Here is a 21,221-nt window from a genome sequence, read left to right on the forward strand (position 1 = left end):
TGCCAAAATATTTTTAACAATAACATCAATATGAGTCAAAAACAAAAGTGCACAACAGGGAGTTAGTTTGAAAACTCTAAATTTATTGCTTGTTATCTCAAATGACACAGCCAGGAAAAAAACTTGACTTCACAGCAATCAAAAATTTAAATTTAAAATATGTACAATATCTTAAATTAGGTTTAGAATCCTTAAAAGAAGGGGGGTCAGCTTTGTATAACAATCGTTTAAATGTAGTTAGCACTTTGAGAAAATGGAAAACAAGCTTCAGCCTTGTCTTTCAGCGGGAACAGATTTATCAGAGCAATGACATTTGCCATTCAGCACACTTAACTTCTGCAACAACGGCAGTGTAAAGTGCCATGAAATAAACAAATACTTAAAATATGAATTGTATTCACATTATTGACATTTTTAAGTTAAATAATATTTATATGTGAATCACTGTTTATAAAATCACACTGTGACAGTTTAAAATGTCAATGTCAATGTCTTGAAGTTAGTTTCAGATTAACATTAGCATTTTTAAACAACATTACAAAACCCACAACATCCTGCGGCTGTGCACACAATAAACCTTATTTTAATAAACTGCATCAAGTGTTTTATCTCTACATTTTGTTTCAAAATGTTTAGATGCACAATGTTTTAATGGTTATCATGTGATCTTCTTGCCAGTCAAAAAACATAATTTGGTGAAAATAAGTCATTAATCTCAAATTTGTATTAACCATGAAGGAAACATTGCTACTTTTACATGTGTATTCTTATCAACCAAACCATGGGAAGTGTCAGAAATCAACACCATTTACCTCGCCACTTTCCTGTGCCTTGTAAAGAGCACACATTGTCCATAAGAATAATGCTAAGTCCTAAGATAAGTTCAACATATTGGCAAAATGTGCTTGTTTGTTTTTTGTTTAATTGCTCAGTTTCCACTCCTGAGGCTGTGATTTAATTCTGGAGCTGGAGACCAGACATGATTAGTTTATCTTTGCATAATGACTGGGAGCAGAGGGAAACAGTAAAGGGAAACAGCTTGCCTGGCTCTCTCCAAAGCCTCTACAGCTCTTTCATTAACACATTTACAATTTACATAACGCTTGAGAGGTGCTGCCTTCAGTCCTTGACCCAGAGCTGTTGACCCCCTTGCTCCAGCATCATACTTAAAACATGGACATGACACTCATTAATCTGTTCATCTCGCTATCAGCAAGAAAGGTTGAAAGAGTTACTGTCTGCCTGTTGACGTATATTTCGAGAACCACTCATCCAATCAACTTCACACTCAGTTGGTGTATTGCTGGAAACTCAAGGTCATGCATTTTCCGATTTGGTACCATTTGGACATGTTCAATGTAAACTTTAAACCAACAGGTGAACAGCGCTCTGTGGCTCTGTGCAGCGGTTGGAACGGGGCAGAGTGTATGTTGGCTGAGCTTATGACATAGAGCACCACTTTCTCTGACTGCGAGTAACCACGACACAAGTATGTTTATCAGGGCTGGATTTAGTGATTTGCCAACCATAGCAAATACCATCTTGCTTTACTTTTCACCCTTTCTCTAACTGAGAATGTTGGTATTGGCAGTGGTAGTGGAAGTACTCAAAACAGTAAAATTCCTGCATTTCATAAATAATGATTCATTATATTGTAAGTTCCAGTGTGGAGGATTTAGGGGGACATACTGGCAGAAATGGAATATATTAAGTCTGCTTTCTTTAGAAGAAGGTAGAAGGTAGATTTGTTAGTAATTTTTTTAAACAAAGTTTAAAACAAAGTTTTTAAAACAAAGTTTAAAAAAATGAAATTTAATTTGTATTTTATGTATAATCTACTGAAAATAAGAATATTTTTTTCTTTACCTTGGGAGTTAGCCATTTATATCTGCACAAGGAGTGAGTCCTCATCTACGGAGATCACCATTTTCACCGTTATGTTTCTACAGTGACCCAGAACAGACAAAACAAACTAAACACTGGCTCTTCACAGGAACATTTAGGTTTCAACATTGACCTCCATATTAAGCAGACTCCTCTGTGATGGGAGCATCCCAAAAACAGATTTTTGACAGCAAAACTGCTCTATTCAGTGTTTTTACTGGTTTAAGTCACCGGGTCCGTTTGTTTTACAGAGGAGAACACTTCTGTGGATAATTTGGCTGCTGGTAAAAACCCGCTGAGCGTCTGAATAAGAAATAAGGAGAGCGCATGTTAAGTTATCTGAGAAAATAGGTGAGCACACATTTACTGGTCTGCAACATGTCAAACAGGGCGAGAGAAGCCGTGACCTGCAATATCAGCAGGAACACCTCTCTGTAAGGGAAATGTAACAGTATGTTTTCCCCTGAAGTACAAATTCACAGCAAGTAAGTAGTATATATTTTTGAGCTACATATTTTTTCAGTGCTTTGGGTGCCTTTTGTTTGTTATTTTGGGGTATAGTTAGTATGAGTAGCAAGATAATTCAATATTTTTCATATCTAAAAATCATAACAATTCTAAAGTGTGCTGTGCACCTTCACTGGTCTCACAATTCAATTCAATATCACGACGCACTGCATCCTCATTTCTTTATATTAATGCACATGACTACTTTATTATCAGTAAATACAAGCAGTCAGCTAACTCCATTCCCCCACAACCCAATGTGACATTGCTACCATACTGCCCTGGTTGCTAAGAGGAAGTTTTCTTGAACTGTTCTTTTTAGGCCTGGTGGTACACACGAAAAAACACCCGCCTGGGATGACTTACTGGTGTGGACCTGGCTTCATTTAGAGAATGGGTGAAATCAAAGCAAGGCAGTTATGCTGGGGCACCAGGCCACAAAAAAGAATTCTATCTAGTCTGACTGAAACTGAGACTTGAACAGAAAGTCTTCTGTAGAAGTCTGAAGAAGTCACTTTCCCTGCTGAACATTTAGGGTAAAGTGAATTCAGAGATTTGTTTCAAAACACATTCTAAATGTTGGAAACTGATTGTGAAAACATGTTAGAAAGACCCATTACTATATCGTACTGAATTGTGGAGTTAGAATGTTAATTGTTTTTTCACCATTTTCCTGTTATAAGATTTTTTGGCCGGGCCTAAAACCATTGCTCGATGATACAATGGAGCTATACTTAGCATAACCCCAATGGCGGTTCTGGGGAGGGGCCAACAGGGGCCAGTGCTGTATTTTCCATATTGTTACTGAAACAAATACCAATAATGGTATTTTTGTTGTTATTGTACTTTATACTGAACTAAAAATGTTAAAGGCTTGAACACTGCTTTGTTGCTGAAGCCAGCGAGAATGTTTTATTTGGTTTTATTTTTTTTAGATTCAAACAAAGCTTAACTGTAACTAGAATGCTGTTACTGTGCTCCAGTACTTTATATGACTTATTATCATATAAACTAAAGATTTTGAATGCTTGAATGCTTGTCTTTGTCTCTTGCCTGGGTTGAATGTGTCCCTTTGACAAAGCCCTTGGCCCCTGCCTGGCCCCCTTAGTAAAATTGGTCTAGAATCACCACTGCATAAACCCACCCCTGACAATGTAGCAGTATAAAAGCGAGAAGTATCATTAGGATAGTCCCGCGATTGGGCGTGGCCTCTGCTCCTCCAGCGGAAACACCCCAAGCATTTCAGATCAGAGAATACTGTGCATTTTTAAATGATTCTGAGACCTTCTTTTACATACTTGGTGATTTTTTTGATCATTCAAATTTGGGCAGGTGTTTAATAACACATCTTTCTGTGATGTGACAAACTCAAAACACATTTTAATTATCATTTTACCCTGACTTTACTGTTACTGTTCCGACGCTGTAAAGGAAAACTTGGCTGTTTGTCTGCCTCTGTCACTGCGCCACGCTGTCTGTCTGCTTTGATCTATTGATCAGCCATGTGATGTGCACACTTCTAGCACACAGTGCACACTTCTAGCACACAGTCTGTATTCAGGCACGTTCAGATAAACAAAACAAAAACAATTTCTGTGCATTTTCAGTGTTAACTCTTTAACCAGCTACAGATGTTCAGTAAAACACAGGACACAGTGGTTAGGACTGTGCACCACAGAGAGTGTGCATTTGTGCATTTTGACCCACAACATAAGATAACCTGGTCAGTTCACAGCGACACAGTTCAGTACTACAATCTTCTTCTACTGTTTTTTTTTTGTGGTACATGACGCCACTGCACTCTTACGCTCATGGTCGAGGGCTTATAATTGTGAAAAATACGGGAGAAATGTGAGGCCGGGAGAGCATCTGGAGAGGGGAGCGAAGTGACATGGAGTCTCCTGGGAAAATCAGGAGGGTTGGCAAATATACTTCTACCTCCTAAGGAGAAAAAATACAACAGCAGGGCCTAGCAGGGGGTCTCGTTGGCCTGGTGCACTGCCAGGCCTGTAACACTGTAGGGGAAAGACTGCGTTACGTAGCAATAATTGATTACGTGCTGTCACTACATCAATGCAGAATTGTCCAAGTCCACATCGGGATGCTTCTTAGAATCGATCAATTTCAATACCCCTTGTTGTTCGGAACCCAAAGAAGAAGTGTGTTGAGTGTTGAGTTGTTTGTATGAGAGGTTCTCCAGAAAGTTGCAAGCAGCAATATTATATGCCAGGCAATTGGCCCATTACAAACAGGCATGTTTGAAATGGGCACTGTCCTTTAATGTGGAATTACTCCTTCAAGCCTTCATAAAATACAATAAAAAGAAATCCTATGATGAACACAGCATAGAAAAACAATGCAGTTCTCCAGTTGCATTTGTTCTACAAAAACTTAAATGACAAAAAAAACCTCAACTGATCCCTTTTGCACCAAGTATTCTCACATTATACCTCTCATTATATAAGACATTAAAGTCCTCAGTGGAACAGGGAGGCATCTTGGATGTCCATCTCATTGGATTTTATGTACATTTCTAACATGCTTTTTCAAGTGGCCTGACTGTGTGAACTGCTTGGGGCAGTGTGGGCAGGAATGTGGTTTCTCCCCTGTGTGAATGTACTTGTGCCTTTTCAAGTTGTTGAAGTCTAAAAATCCTTTACCACAGAATGGGCACCAGTGTCTCTTCTCCCCATTATGCCATCTTAAATGCACATTTAGTTCCACCCTCCTAGCAAACTTCTTTTCACAGAGGTTGCAATGGAATGGTTTCTCTCCAGTGTGCATCCGGATGTGAGCTTCCACATCTCGTCTTGTGAAGAAGCCCTTGTTGCAGATCTGGCAGATAAAAGGTTTAATCCTGCTGTGCACCATCTGGAGATGTTTGGTGAGACCAAAACTATAGACAAAGCCTTTTCCGCACTGCTGGCAAACATGGATCCTACCATTGCGGTGCACCCGACCATGACGCTTTAGACCCTTTGAATCTGGGAAGCTCTTACCACAAAGTGTGCACGAGAAAGGTCGGCGACCTCTGTGAAGACTAACGTGGCTTTCCAGGGCTGCAATGCTGCTGAGGACACGACCACACTCCCCACACTGGTTCTTCAGCAGACGCCTGCCAATGACCGACAACGGCTGTAACGGTGATACAACAGGTGGTGCTCTGACAGGTATGGGGAAGAGAGAAACACTGGGGGGGTAAACTACTGTATGATCCTGGGATTTTGGTGCACTTATCTCTTTCTTTGCGGGTAAAAGTGAAGCCCTCTTTCCACCTGCAGGAGGTGTTTTACCATTGGTCACCATTGTTGGAGGAGTCCACACAGCTCTAGCTGTGCATTTTCTCACAGCATCACAGCTAGCATGTTTCTCTCTCATCTCGCTTATTTTAGCTTCATTCTGCAAATTTGATTGACTAGAATTTTTTATTTTAGCAACTGTTTTGTCTTTCTCTGCTTGTGCTAACTTCTTAGCATTCACCACTCTTGAGCTATTTTCAGGACCACCATCATCTTGAATTAATCTGGATTTTTTAGCAGGAGTGGATCCCCCTGTGTTTCTAGAACTGTTACCATCTTTAGCCAATTTAAGCCACCTAACACTTGGAGAACTAGTTTCACATGCAGTGGTTTTCGCACTACCAACATCTGAAGTTGTGCTATATCCAGGACTGAAGGAATTGGATTCGGTTTTAATCTGTGTAGTGATAGAGACATCTTTAGGTAAGGTGCACCTCCTGCGGCAGAGGGAAGTTGACTCATTGCTAGACACTTTAGGGCTTGTGGCTTTTTTACTTAAGCTAGACATCCTAGGACTAACCGAAGTAGATTTAGTCTTTTTAGGGCTAGCATCATTTCTAGTCCAACTAGTCCTCTTAGGGCTCACAGAAGTAGTTTTTGTACTTTTAGGGCTCACACCTTTCTTTGGGCTAGCACCATCTCTAGCTGAACTAACCCTCCTAAGATGCACAGGAATGTTTTTGGTCTTTTTAGGGTTAGCATTTTCTTTAGTTAAGCCAGATCTCCCTGGACTCACAGAAGCAGTTTTTTTATTTTTAGGGCTATCACTTTCTTTAGTTGAGTTAGACCTCTTTGGACTGAGAGAAGATTTTTTAGTTTTAGGGATAAGTGAGTTGGTCCTCCTTCGACTCACATAATTTGTTTTTTTTGTTTTGGAGCCTACACCATCTCTACTTGAACTACATCTCATTGAACTGACAGAAGTGGATTCATGAGTAGCTGAAAATCTCCTTGAACTGACAGAAGTTGGTTTAACAACAGTCTGCTTGGGTCTATCACACTGCTTACATAGTCCTGATCTCCTAGGACTAATGGGAGTTGCGTCGGATGTTTTCAGATATGTAATATCTTCAGCCACTCTTGGGTTTTTTAAGCTGATCGGGATAGGTCCTGTAGTTGTGTCTTTATCGTTTGGATCCTCTTTCACTAATCTAGGTTTCTTCGGGTTTACATGGCAGGTCTCTATTTCTGTGTGTCGTTCTTGATTTGTTTCAGTTCTTCTAGATTGCAAGTGAGTTTTGAGATGACTTCGAAGTCGGGCCACAAGGGTATTTTTTTGCAAGCTTTTCTTGTAGCTGGTGCTGATTGCAGAACAAGAAGCTGTGGCACCTACAGAGTCATTAGAGGAGGCCTAAAACAAAGAGGAAAGAGGGAAAATCATTTAGAAAAAAACCCCCACCAAAAACACATGCACAGCAATCACAAAAGCAATGTTTCTCACAGAATTAGACTCTAGTTTAGTGGTAGCTGACAGGGGATGGGACAGTTAACAACTACATTACCTTTTTTGTGTCTTGCGTAATAGGTGACACTGCCAGCTGTGCCAGAAACTGGGCTTTCGTCATCTGTAAATGAGGATCGGATGCATCCTTGTTGGTGATCGAGGTTAGATGTATGGGTGGATCATCGGGTAATGCATCTTTCATTGCAAAGCTGATTATTTCCTTGTCAGAATTCAGTTCACCAGCTGTACCAGATACATCTGGAGGCTCACTCAAGTCCTTGTCTATTGTTGAGCTCTCAAAGACGTACGCTGACACCTTGGATGGTGTAAATGGCCTGCTGTTGAGTGACTTCTCCAAAGTAGTACTATTTTCAAAGGGTAATGATACCTTCTCTTGAATATCATTTGGCTCTGTCAACTGAGAGGTAGAAACTCGAGAGAAACTCGGACATGTGTCAGTAGATAACGCAAGGGTCTCTGATGACTGTCTTGATATGACCAGAGATGATAGTTTCTCCTGTGTAGTACCTTCTTGCAAACCGGATTGTGTTTCAGAGGAATCATCTCTAGGCAGCTCTGAAACGAAGACTGCTTCTTTGGCTGATACTGGAAATGGGAGTCTGGTTAATCTGACCACAGCAGAGAGTTTTTGTTCAAAACCTGGTGGAGACACTTGCCCATGTGACATGTTTAAACTGGAAAAGGGTTCTGTAGATGTTTCAGAAAGGGAAGCAGTATGTTTGGGTGATTCCAGTTTGTCTAATGTATTATCTCTCTTCTCAGTCAATAGTATGGCTATTTCATCCGAAGCAGTTTGTGTATCTACAGAAACACCTGACTCCTGTGGCAAAGAAATCAACTGTGGCGATGACATCGTAACAGCAGCTGCTGATTTGGCTGACTCCTGCTTTGCTGTCAGAACGATGGTCTGCTGATGTTTCCTTGATGCAACAGCTGACACCTGTCTTGGAATTATTATCGTAATTTTTGGGTGCGTTGAAGTCCCAGACTGCAGGTCTTTTGAGGTGGCTTTCCTTGGTGTAACATATATTGTTTTCTGAGAACCAGAGGAAAGGGAGGTTGTTCTGAGTGGTAAGCCTGCAGCTGTGGAGCCTTGAATTAAACTATTTCTCTGTGAAGCAACAACTTTTGACACAACAGTAGGAAGCTGAGTTGGAGAGAGGGGTGCTATTTTCTGAGGTATAAATGAGGATGCTGATCTTGGCATTACAATGACTTTATGAGATACCGCCTCATCCGGTTTGCTGTGTGCACTCGCTGATGTTATCAGAGGATGGGAAGAGTGCTGCTGAAGAGACTGCACATTCGTTTGAACTGCAGCAGTCAAAGAAAGCACTGAAGTTGAAGCAGTATTGGATGGAGTTAGTGTATGCTGTTGTTTTGGTATGACACCCTTAATGTGGGCTTCAGCTCCATTGTTTGGAGTAGCATCTGCAGCAGTGGGAACGGCACCTTGTTTCTCTATTGATGATTGTGTTGCAGTGGACGGCTTTGTTACAGATAGACTGCCTGCAGCTTTATGAGTTTCAACATGAAGCTGTGGTGTCTGTGGCTCAGCTGGGACTTCGTCCACAGTCTGTAAGGTGCCCACGTGGGGAGAACCCTGGGTATGGCGTGGTGCTGCCATTCTTTGTGGAGAGGAAAATGCATTTTGTGCTGTTGACTGATTCATTGCTTCAACTAATAGTATTGCATCCTGAAGAGTTACAGAGGAATGGCGTTCTCTGGGCTGAACTGTTGGTTTGTTTAGTGTTTCAGTTGCTGATGAAATTACGGTGGATGGAGCCTGAATTGTTCCTTCTTCCATTTCCATTGAGAGTTGTTGAGATTCAGATGGTTTTGGTCTACTCAAAGATGCTACTGAAATAGCCAGAGAACCAATTTCATTTAGACATTTAGATTTCTTTGGTGGCCGTCCTCTTCTACGTCGTACTGATGAGTCAGGCTGAGCAATAGCCTCACCTTCTGCCATGCCACTTTTTAATTCTGCACATGCATTTCCTTTGTTAAATGGTGTAGATAGTGCCTCTGTACATTGCACATTTGCATGTTCTTGCAACGTACCATCAGCTTGTTCATTCATTGATGTTTTGTCCTCTCTTTGACATTGTTGGGCTACCATTGAAGGTTGCTCTTTTTCAAGAGGCTCAACCTCTGGTTGAAGCTGAGCAACCATCACTGGGTGATTATTAGACGTTAAGAGATCTTCCTCTGTTTCTAATATCTTCTGACTGACTTCAAAGTCTTCCTCAATGTTGTCTTTTAATGCAGCAAATGAGATGACAAGTGAATGCCCTAATTCTGATGACTGGTTCTGGGCTCCTTGTAAATTACTATCCATTCCCAGACAAGGTAGTTTCATGTCCACTCGGGTCTCTTCATCTTTTTGCAGCAAGGGTATCTCTCGAGTTGAACATTCCTGATTAATAAGAGGCCTTTCATTTTCCATTCCACCAGAGGCAGCCTGTGTTGAACCTAGGCACAGCAGTGACAGAGATGTCATAGAGGAAACATTAAAAGAAATTAAAAGGTGTGACTGCAAATTTTGTGAATCTCACATAAAATCAAAAATTAAGTTACGAAATTAAAAAAAACAGTTTTTCAGTTCCTCACCTGCTTTATCACTCAAGACTAGCTCACAGACCACAGTGGGCTCGACTTCCTCTTGCTTCAGAACAGACTGTGGAGAAGAATCATCATAAGAGTCCTGCGGGGGGGTGGGAGGGGCAACGATTTTAATTTCAAAAAGACATAAATGGGAAACTTAAGTTTGTTGACAGCTAAGATACACACGCACCTCCTGTTTGACAAGTAGAAAAGCCATTTGTGCAGTTCCCTCTCCATAATTGTGGTCCTGCAAACTGTACCCAATCCCCTCATAACTGCATTGTCGCTCTTGGTTTTGAAAGGATGAGTGCCTCAGTGGTTGACATTGCTCCACCAGCACTGTGCGGAAAGGAACCAGGTCTGTAAACATGAACACACACAAGATAGCACAATTGGTGATTTTTAAGACTACAAAAAGGTTCTAATGCAAAACCCTAAATGCCGTTTGGTCTGATTCACAGTAAACACTCTGAAAAAATGTCTGCCAATCTACAAGGAACTAGCTTGCCTAATCTTGACTCAGAGTACAAAAAGGACTCATGACATAAGCAAAGAGCCAGACTTATTGGTGATATATAAACTCAAAAAAACAATGCATAAAAAATTTTCCACACAGCAGCTGTTTTAACTCATTTACTTATGAAAACAAAGCGAAGTGAGATCGTAAGTATATCCTGCTTCATCAAAGGTAAATATACCTGGGTGTTATCTGCATACAAAAAGTCTCCATTTACCCTGTGAATCCCAGGCTGTTTTGCCTGGTTTTCTCTCTGTCATTTGGCATATATGTGGTGCTATACATGTTCCAGGACTAACTATTTGAATGGATAGATAGAGGACAATGTTAGTGTCCCATGTAGGACTGGGCCATATGGTCAGAAAAGTTATCACAACAAAAAAAAAAAATTATATCAGTCGATAAAAATAATTATCAAGATAGTCTTTTTTTTTTTAGTTTAGATGCATACTTTTTGCTTGTAAGAACAGGTTGAAACCACTGTTAACTGTGGTTTTAAACTAGTGTTTAATGTCTGACAAAACACTTTCCCAACAGCGAAACATTTTACAAATCCAAGGCAGATTCAAAACACATATCTCATTAATCACTGTGTGCAAAAACAGCTAATTTTAACAAGTACAACACCTACCTAAATTGTATCCAAATAGTTCAAGTGGAGTAATTACATCAAAACCAAATATTGTTACAATTGTTTTCCTTACTCAAACCTGCTTTTCAGCTGCAGAGACAAAATGATTCAAATCCTGGAGCGATGCAAATGACGAGCAAACAAAGATACCACATCAGTCATGTTGGCACAATTAGGCTTGGGTACTAAAACTCAGGGCTATGATGACACTGGTTCCTATTCAACTGATACCAACCAGGCTGAATCATGACGCAGATTTCGTTGCCAGATTATGTGTGTAGCGAGTGGGCAGCTGCAGAACAACAACTGCAGCACGCTGACCAAAAACATGTGTGGGTGTCTTGCACAGTTTCAGGGGAAGTATACATGACTCCGCCGAGGCCCTAACAAACTCAAACTCAAAATGCCATGACTCTGTCATCCAATCTATTAATAACTGCTAGCCGTGTGATGCTACAGTTAGCTCTAAATTTGTATTGTTACATGGGAACCCAGCACTGACTGCTCTCAGTAACTGATGCCCTTGACCTTTGCTCAGACACTGGGTCCATCTTATTGAGCTGGGCAATATGGCTAAAAATGTTATCACAATATAAATTTTCCTATTGGTCGATATCAATAGTTATCTACCAAAAAAAAACATGTCATTGTTTCTTCTGAATTTTAACACTGATTTCTTCAACTGAGTGAAAGGAAGTGACCTTCACTGTTAATTGTCATTTAAACTATTGTTTATTGTCTGAACATGACAACATTCACCAAGCAGCAGAACATTTCACAAATCCAAGGTAGATTAAAAACAATTAGAATCAAAATAATGTTACTAAATAAAACACTAAAAATAGACACAAATCTTAATTCTGGCCAGCAGCATGTCAAATTCTTTGGACAGCCAATTTTAAAATTTTGGTCAGTATTTTCTGTATGTTTCACACCCTCTATGTTAATTTCTGCCATTTCTCAATCAAAACAATAATGAAAGACGGACTTCCATGATATCATGAAGTAGCGGTGAAAGTCTATTTGACGTGACTGAGGCAGAAATCATGTTTACATACAGGAAATACAGGAAATGTGCTAACCTTTTTTTTCACGTTACCTTCAGTCACTTTGTTATATCATCATATGAAATAGCCTGTTAGACAGTCATTTTAACTTTCTAACCTACCATCAGCATTAGAGTAGTAAACTTTACAGCAACTATAGCTAACGTTATGAAGTGGTGGCCATAGCTGCTGTAACAATGCAAATTTCCCACTGTGGGACCAATAAGGATTATCTGATCTTATAACAATCACACAATGACTAAATGCACGTGCAGAGTGCAGAATGCTGTGCACTTTAGTGGCTAGAAGATAGCCACAGTCAGCTGGTCCCCCAGTCTTCTTCTACTACTATTGTTGCTGCTCAATCTTCTCCTGACTAATGGTGGGTGGTAACTGGCACTTAAAATGCATTACATATTCTTCTTCACTTCTTTACACTAATTCAAGAGTTTGTTCTTTTACTGGCTTTCAGCCTGTTTTATATGATATTAGTTCTTATTATTTCACTTGTGTCTTATCTGCCTATATATTCGTTTCTTCTTTTAATGTTAGTTTTACCTGCTTAAATTAGGTTAATTCTCTTCTCCATATTTTCTTTATTTATTAGGAAATTGTATTTTGTACACATTGTTATTTTATTTGTGGTTTAATGTTCTTAGGGGGCAGGGGAGGGGCGGCATGGGTGTCAGGCATTTATTTTACTCTGTAAACCTTTTTATTTGGGAAGCACTTTGTGCTTACGCTCAAGAAGTGCTATATAAATAAAGATTATCATTATTATTATTATTACTGCCTCCCCTCTAAAAGGTGCATGGGTGGTTTAATTATATAAAGGATTAATAGAACATTTATTATCTCACTATGGAGGAAAATTATATTCAGATAATTATCATTATTGTTTTACTACTTTTACTACTCTCACACTTTGTGAGACAGAGCTGCTAGTTTGTTTAAGGTGAGTGTTAATGTGCGAGGTGCACCAATACTGCAGCGCTGTTCTTTGCTGCATGCTTGTTTATTGTGAGATTGTGAGTTGGCTCCTGGATGTGTTTATGAGCATGCAGCATGACGATACAGACTTTTCATAAATTAGACGTACCGTAGACTTGCCGACCCTTTCATAAGAGTCAGCCATCACTTTGTCTCTGTTAGTAGAGACCTCAGTCTGCAGTGGCATTTACACATTTCAGTGTTAAACCAGAGAACAGGACAGGAACAGAGAACAGGAGGGCTGGGCTTCATAGTCTCCATCCCTCTCTGTCTCTGTCATCCTCTCTCCATACAATAATATATCCAAATGTTGTTAAGGCTACTACACGTGGTTTACACCCCAGTAACAAAGAGAAACACTATAGCCTATTTTTGACACCAAATTTAAACCTTTTCACATTCTTTTTTATTCATTTTGTTCATTATTATCTTACTGTTAACTTCATGACTGAAAATGACTTTAAAGTAATTGTACTTTCACACATATTAAGTCATTTTACTTACATCCTTGTCTTTTTTATATTCATCTGTAGTGTAGGGTTATATGGAGGCAGGGGTGTTGAAGGTAGGCCATTTGTCAGTGCCCCTGTTTTAAGAGCCTGTTGGCAGGCGTGGAGGAGTGTCAAGCGTTATGTATTGATTTATATTTTTTTTATCTAAGTGTACTTTAAACTGTTGAAAGGTAATTTATTCAATTTCCAGTTCAAATTTGCCTTTGCAATTAAAAATGTTGTTAACCATCATTTTGTGCTTTATTTTGAAAAAAATATGAGTTCAGTCAGTTATATTAGTTCAGGCATCAGTACCATTTTAAAAGTATCCTAATGGCACTGGTTTTAGGGAAAACCCAAATGATACCCAACCCTTGGCACAATGAGGATTTTAACTGTATGAAATTTTTCTGATAATATTGCATTTCACAATATTACGGAATTATTATTATTATTATTATTGTTATTATTATTGTTATCATTATTATTATTAGCAGTAGTAGTAGTAGTAGTAGTATTAATTTATTTTTATTTATTTTATTTTATTTTTATTTTGTGTGTGTGTGTGTGTGTGTGTGTGTGTGTGGGGGTCCCTTAATTTGATAGGTTAGATGTGTGAGTGTGATAGTTGAACTCACGGCCACTGCAGCTTTGTACATGGGGCACCCGCTCTCCCAGGTGAGCCACTGAGCACCCCAGAATTATTATTATTATCTGTCGGAATGAAAACAAAACACTTCGGTTTGTGGACAGATGTTCTATAATTGAGACTTGAAACCTTTTCTTAATGGAAGTATGTGTAATAAATAAAAAAATTAAGATGGGATTGTTGGCTTTTTTTTTGGATGATAACCGTCAACTTTCATATCACGGTATACCATGAAAACTGGTAGGTCGCTGCAACCCTAAGAAAAATACAGAACACAACAAAGCTATATGTCAATTCTGTCAGAGAGCAGAGGTGTTGCGTTGAGGTAATATTAAGAAAGAAGCAGAAGCAGGCAGCAGGTTATGTTAACAGCAGAGTTGATTTTAAGCAGGGAACTTAGATGCATTTGTACAAATACATTTTTGAAGCTGGACTGTTCATTAGGAGTGCTTTTTGAACATGTAAAGCGGTAATATCTGGCACACTTGGGGCAGAGATGGTGCAGCAGATTGTCAGGCGCATTGAAAGTGAAACTTAACTGTTCATTCTGCTGAGTGTAAAACTTTGCTTTCACATACAAACATACAATCCCTGAAATGAAACATATAGACATTGAAATGTTCTGCTGTTAAGCAAATATTGTGATGTTCTGATAAATAATAGAAAACACAATTTATATAAAACACAATTTATATTTGTATATATTATCTACTGACTGTACCGATACATATCAAAAATCTTATCCATACTGCACTCTATAATTTGGTGCAGAAAATAAAGACATGACATGTAAAGCTTTGAAAAAAAATCTAGTTGTTTTGTTATTGCCACAAACTGGGCAACTCCATGATTTGTATGACTTTTTATGTGACACTGGCTATTCAAATTTCATTTGACAAACTATTTCCACAAACTGACATGACCTGCAGGGTTTCTCCCCTGTCCTGTGTGACTTATCATGGGGCTTTTTCTTTGACTGGCCCTACTTCCACAAACTGAGAGAACTCCCAGGTTTCTTAACAGTAGAACTTCTCATGTCAAGCTGCACAGTTTCCTTTGAGTAAAAAAAAACAAACAAAAAAAACATTATTATAGTTGTTAATTAAGGCTTGTAATTATTAGGGCAGCTTAAACTTCATTCTTAGCATACCTATCAGCAGTTATCTAGCAAACCTAAACGAACTTCACTCAACTGAAGTGAAGGGCTGTCTTTCATGATAAACTTGGCAGCAGCCCTGTGACATCATGCTGTTTCTTCCTGTGTCATCTCCCCTCATTTTGCAATGGTTAATGTGCTGGACTTGGGTGTCTGACTTCCATCTATTAAGAGCAAAGCAGAGGCTGCTCCTTTACTGTCGTCTATAGGATTAAATAAAAAAACTGGAACAGAACGTTACTTTAGAAGTGCTAAATCGATGACAACAACTGTGACAAAGCTTTTATCTGCAGCCTTATTAGTGTTAAGGACTATTTACTGCATTTTTAGTTTTGCTACCCTATGTAGCATTGCCATCTGAGCCACCAGGGCTCTGAGGCTTCACCGCTGGACTAATGTCAGCATTAGCTGCTTTGCTAAAGCTAACAAAGATGATGCAGTACTTCATATTCATGGGATGCTGCACTTGCAGCTTCCCTTTGACATACATTGCATTCGTGACTTTTAACAAAGTGAGCCCACACTCAACCGCTTGCCCAATGTTCACCTTACAATCACTACTACGAGCAGAGCAACCACCAACGGCACAACGAGAAACATCATGTGTCATCCTCTGATACCAGCAGCTTAGTCATCATGAAGGGTAGGTTGCCAGCTCTGTAAGCATCAGGTTAGAATGAATTAACGTTACACAATTTATATCAATAGCAGCATTGTTTGTCATGGAGCTTATCAGTGCACATTGGGGTTGTAACGGTACATGTATTTGTATTGAACCGTTTCGGTACATGATGTGCAGTCCAGTACGGACGGGTGCACGGGTGAGTTCCCACACAAGCATAATAAGTGGCGGGACAGAAGTTTTGCTTGTTTACTAGCCACATGCAGCTACACGTGCAGCCTCTGGCTAGCTGATGTCATGGCTAAAGCTGATGCTACCGCTAGTGAGAAACCAGAGCTTGAAGACCCTCCCTTGTCGTTAAGGTGTCCTGTTTGGGAACACTTCGGCTTCCTTGTTAAACACTGCAACGGACAAAAACAAGTGGATAAAATGAAGGCAGTGTGCCGACATTGTTCAGCTGAGATCAGGTGCGTTTCTGGCAACACAACAAACATGCTAACACATTTGAAACGGCATCACCGGGGTGTGAATATCACGTCGGTTTGAAACACATGCTGAAGGTGATTGAGCCCTGGTATGAAGGACCCTCTCGTCCGCACTTCAGCCAGAAAAAAATACCAGGCCTTTATAACTAAGCAAAATCTGCTGTTGTCCAAGACTTGTCCAATGCATGTGAAGTAGCACTCACAACTGATGGATGGACATCGAGAGCTAACGACAGCTACATAACGGTAACTGCCCATCACATCCCTGAGTGGAAAATGGTGAGCCATGTTCTTCAAATGCGGCCCATGTATGAACAACATATCGGCGTAAATCTGGCAGAGGGACTAAAAGAGACAGTGTTGGAGTGGAAATTAGAGAGGCCAGGAACAACAATTACAGTCACAACAGACAATGCGAGGAATATTGTCAATGCAGTGAGTGAAGCTGTACTGGAACCCAAAATTGGATATTTTGCACACACTATTAATCTAGCTTCAGAGAAAGCAATGGGTCTCAACCAAATGTCCAGACTGCTTGGTAAAGTGAGACGGATTGTGTCTTTCTTTCACCGTAGCCCAACAGCTGTGCACATACTGGAGAGCAAACAGGAGATGCTTAATGTACCAAAACATAGTCTTATTCAGGATGTCACCACCCGGTGAAACTCAAGTTATGATATGCTTGAGAGGTACCTTGAGCAGCAAGCAGCAGTGTACTCTGTACTGACAGAGAAGGCTCTCAAGAAGAAATATATCCCCACATTGTCTGACAGATGTGAGGATGGCAGAGGAGGTAATTGAAATCCTTAAGCCACTAAAAACTCTCACAACACTGATAAGCACTAAAGCTACACCTTCAGCATCTATGATCCTGCCCCTCAAAGCCATAGTTCTCCACTCTATGGAACCCAATGAGGAAGACAGTGCAACTGAGACCCAAGTCAAGGTTGCCATCAAAGAAAACCTGGAGCACAGGTACTCTTCTTGTCAGGACTTCCTCCACAAATGCACAGCACTTGACCCGAGGTTCAAAGCCTTTCCTCATGTGGATGATGCCTGTCATGGCAGGATCTACAATAGCTTCACCACAGAGATTGTGGTCATGGAAGAACAGGTATTGTAAGAAATTTCATGTGCATAAAATGTCTTTTTCACTGATAATTTTGAAACAACTTATCGCTAGTGTCAGTAGTATTCATATTAAATATTTATCCTTTTTTTGGTATTTTAATTTACAGTGTGAGGAGACCACAGGGACAACAGCAGCCAGTTTGTCCCCAGGGGCAGGACACCCAGAGCCATCTGAATCATCTCCTCCTGTGAAGAAGTCAGCGATGCCTGAGCTGTTTGGTGAGCTCTTCAAGATGCAGGTGGGAAACAAGTCTACTTTGCAGCTGATGAAGGAAGAGGCTGCCTCATACCAGGCAGCGAACTGTATTTCAGTAGACTCTTCTATGGTGGAAGACCAATGAGCCCATATATCCCCTAACTGCCAAGTTAGCAAAGTGCTACCTCGCCACACCTCTGTCCCCAGCGAAAGGGTATTTCCAACCGCTGGGGACATTGTAATTGACATTGTGATCTCCCCTTACAGCAGATAATGTGGACAAGATAATCTTTCTTTCAAAAAACATGAAGGGTAAATAAAACTGAACAGGGCTACATGCTGGAACTGTTAATGTTGCACTCTGAACAATATGGGAAAGTTCATGTCATTCTTAAAAACAGTAATGACAAATCTGATCAGACTGATAGCTTTAACTGTTAGTGCAGCACTTTATATGTGGAAAAGTTTTGTTAATCTGTGCCGACAAGCTGTAAAAATGTATTTTTATAATATATCTTGTTTATTTGAGAATATTTTATTTATTAGAAAGCTTATCACCAGCACTTTGCAGCAGTATTCTATTTTTTTTCATATATTTTGTGTCATTTTTAAAAAATGTAAGTACAAATCTGATCAGACTGATATCTTCAACTGTTAGTGCTGCACTTCACGTGTGGAAAGGTTTTGTTAATCTATCTCAACAAGCTGTGAGAAATGTATTTTTATCATATATTTTGTTTATTTGAGAATATTTTATTTATTGGAAAAGTTATTACCAGCATTTTGCAGCAGTATTCTATTTTTTATTTTCTGTCTATATTTCATGTCATTCTTACAAAAGTAAAGACAAATCTGATTAGACTGATAGCTTTAACTGTTAGTGCTGGACTTTACTTGTGGAAATGTTTTATTAATCTGCGCCAATAAGCTCTGAGAAATGTATTTTTATATTTGTATTTATTTGAGAATATTTTACTTATAGGAAAATTAATACCAGCACTTTGCAGCAGTATTCTACTTTTTATTTTCTTTATATATTTTGTATATTGTTTGCATCACAGTACATTTGACTAAAACATGTGTAAACTGTTGTTTACATAAGTTCCAAATAAAAAACAAGCAATTTTATGTTTTGCATTTTGTTCCCTTACTGTCCCAAAAATGAACCGAACTGTGACGTCAAAACCTGCAACCCTTAAACAAAGCAAAAGTAAATTACTTTTACTTTGTTAAGGGGTAATAGTAACAAACAGAGGATAAAATAAGACAATCTAAGGTCCCTATGAACGCTAAAAAACCCTTAACAGATGCGACACCTGGGATGACTTACTGGCGTGGTTGGCATCGGGGGATCAGTTTGTTGCGGACGTTAGACGTCATCACACTGCACACAGAAATTCGTTAAACCCACTTGTCCACCTTTACAGATGTACAGAGTCGCACTCAAACTTGTAGATTTATCTGTTTATAATATTTTTCAATTGTGTTTTAAGGTGTTTTACAGTGTTTGTAGTTGCCATGTTTAAGTCATGCGACCATGATGTAGTTTGTCTATAGCCTAACAACAGCTTTTTGCTTCTGGCGATTTCATTTGCTTCAAAACACACAAAAGTGGGGTTCATCTGTGAAGATTATCACGCTGAACAAAACGTAAGTATCATAAACTTGTGTTCGTCACAGAGATTATTTTTGGCGATAATCGAAAATCCCATTCAAAAATCACACAAGGTTTTTGACGAGGAAACCAGTGCGATGCCAACTTTCTGGTTGGCCAACAAAAATATGTCATCCCGTCACCACTCTATGTTTATGAGACTTACAGGTTTTGTTCAGCGTGATAATCTTCGCAGATGAACACCACTTTTGTGTGTTGTTAAGCGTAAATTAAATCACCAAAAGCAAAAAGCTACTGTTAGGCTACACACGAACTACATCGTGGTCACACATATTAAACGTCACCACAACAAACACTGTAAAAACACGTTAAAACATGATCAAAAAATATTATAAACAGATAAATCTACAAGTTCCAGTGCGAGTCTGTAAAGCTGTAACAACAGACAAGTGGGTTTAATGAGTTTCTGTGTCTGCTGTGATGACGTTTCCCGTCCCCAACAAACATTGTAGTCCTATTTAGCCACTTGTTAGCAACTGCCTTTTTTAAGACAAGTAAAACCTTAAAAGTTCAAAAATTGGGTTTAAGCGAACATATTTTATGTTGCAGAACAAAAGGCCTAAATATCTTTAGCCTGTGTTAACCACAGACCTTATTTAGGGCATTTAACCGAAAACCCATTCAAAAAACCTATAGATTAAGAAGCATAAGAAGCTTATGGACTTCCGCATTTTCAGACTCATTACTTCACCACTCAATACCTGCAAGTAACACCACGTGAAAATGGGTGTTGCTTTTAGTGTGAACATGGCATTAAGGCTGGAGAGAAGGCAGATACCTCTACAGCCGTAATCTCTAAAACTCTGCAACTCACACCAATACTATCTAGACTGATAAGTTGTGCTATGGGTAAGTGGAAAATGTTTTGTTTTTGGTTTGGGGGTAAACTGTCTCTTTAACTCTTGAAACAAACACCTGCATTATTATTTGATCATCCCAACTGTCACACAACAGATTTTTAGGCAAGACAAAATGTTTAAGACTTTCTTAAATTACGAGATTTTAAAACATTTTCATTTCAACCTGTGTCAATCATACAATCAATTCTACTTGTGACTTCATTTCATGTCAACACGCAACAGAACGGAATTAGGCCTACACTAAGGGCAGTAAGTTATGCGACAACAAAGGATTAAAAGTGACACTGAATGTAGCTTAAATATAAGTGAATAGTGTTTGTCAGCTGTTCACAACCAGGGTGTCCACAAGCGGTCACAAGCTGGAGTTGTTGGAGCACGCTGTTACGAGTCCGGTAGCATTGTATGGTTTCCCTCCCATTTTGGATCCCACGCTTCCTATAGACTGAGCGACACTGAGCTACAGACACATCAACACACAGAAGCTGCTGTAGGTGTCCCACACAACACTCATGCTTAGAAAGTTATCTTACACATCACTTTACTTTATCAAAGAATTGGACCAGTTAAGATTACATACTTGCGATTGGTAACGGCCATAACAACTCACCACACTGAACAGCGCGGTCACGTCTGTCACAGCCGCCGTTCGGCCCCGCAACAGACTCTCCTTGTCGGCTGGTAAGAGACGGCTGGTTTCTCGCATTTTCGAACAGGCTGCATCTTCTTTTTAGGTCCTCGTTCTCCCTCTTGATTCGTGATATTTCTGCTTTCAGCTCGTCGACCATAGTTTCGAAAAGTTTCGTGGTCTCGGCAATCGCAGCTTTGAGCATACTCTCCATGACGGAGGAGTACTTTGTCTGAAAATCGTCCGCGGACATTTTGATATGATTTACCGTTTGTCAGAGTTCTACAACAGTCCACTTCTGACGATATGTTTGCTTTACGGTTATTAAAAACACAGCATTAGGCTCTGGCTCAACATGGCTCCTTCCCATGGACAGAGAGACAGA

General features: G+C 39.6%; 1 protein-coding gene across 3 annotated transcripts; it reads right to left on the bottom strand.

Moving 5' to 3' along the window:
- Positions 1-62: 62 nt before the first annotated feature.
- LOC121941992 (uncharacterized) lies at positions 63-21,122 on the bottom strand. 3 transcript variants are annotated; one of them, XM_042485059.2, is made up of 5 exons: positions 20,819-21,122; positions 9,953-10,122; positions 9,769-9,862; positions 7,193-9,630; positions 63-7,041 (listed from the first exon to the last, which is right to left on the bottom strand). In XM_042485059.2, exons 1-5 carry the CDS (start codon positions 21,087-21,089, stop codon positions 4,903-4,905), a joined length of 5,112 nt encoding a protein of 1,703 aa, XP_042340993.2. In that variant the 5' UTR covers positions 21,090-21,122; the 3' UTR covers positions 63-4,902. The 3 variants fall into 3 exon arrangements, with proteins under 3 accessions (XP_042340993.2, XP_042340992.2, XP_042340991.2); XM_042485058.2 differs by having other exon boundaries at positions 9,769-9,835; positions 20,789-21,122; XM_042485057.2 differs by having other exon boundaries at positions 20,789-21,122.
- Positions 21,123-21,221: the final 99 nt, after the last annotated feature.

Source organism: Plectropomus leopardus, chromosome 3 (assembly GCF_026936395.1).
Source record: "Plectropomus leopardus strain MGB_pleo_1.0 chromosome 3, ASM2693639v1, whole genome shotgun sequence".
In the NCBI taxonomy this organism is placed as follows: domain Eukaryota; kingdom Metazoa; phylum Chordata; class Actinopteri; order Perciformes; family Serranidae; genus Plectropomus; species Plectropomus leopardus.

What these genes read in the sequence shown, in the direction of transcription:
- LOC121941992 (XM_042485057.2), bottom strand. Translation starts at nt 21,089, where the DNA reads ATGTCCGCGGACGATTTTCAGACAAAGTACTCCTCCGTCATGGAGAGT. An exon ending in ATGGCCGTTACCAATCGCAA is followed by an intron (nt 10,123 to 20,788) that starts GTATGTAATCTT and finishes TCATGTTTACAG; the next exon opens with ACCTGGTTCCTTTCCGCACA. An exon ending in TTCTACTTGTCAAACAGGAG is followed by an intron (nt 9,863 to 9,952) that starts GTGCGTGTGTAT and finishes ACCCCCCCGCAG; the next exon opens with GACTCTTATGATGATTCTTC.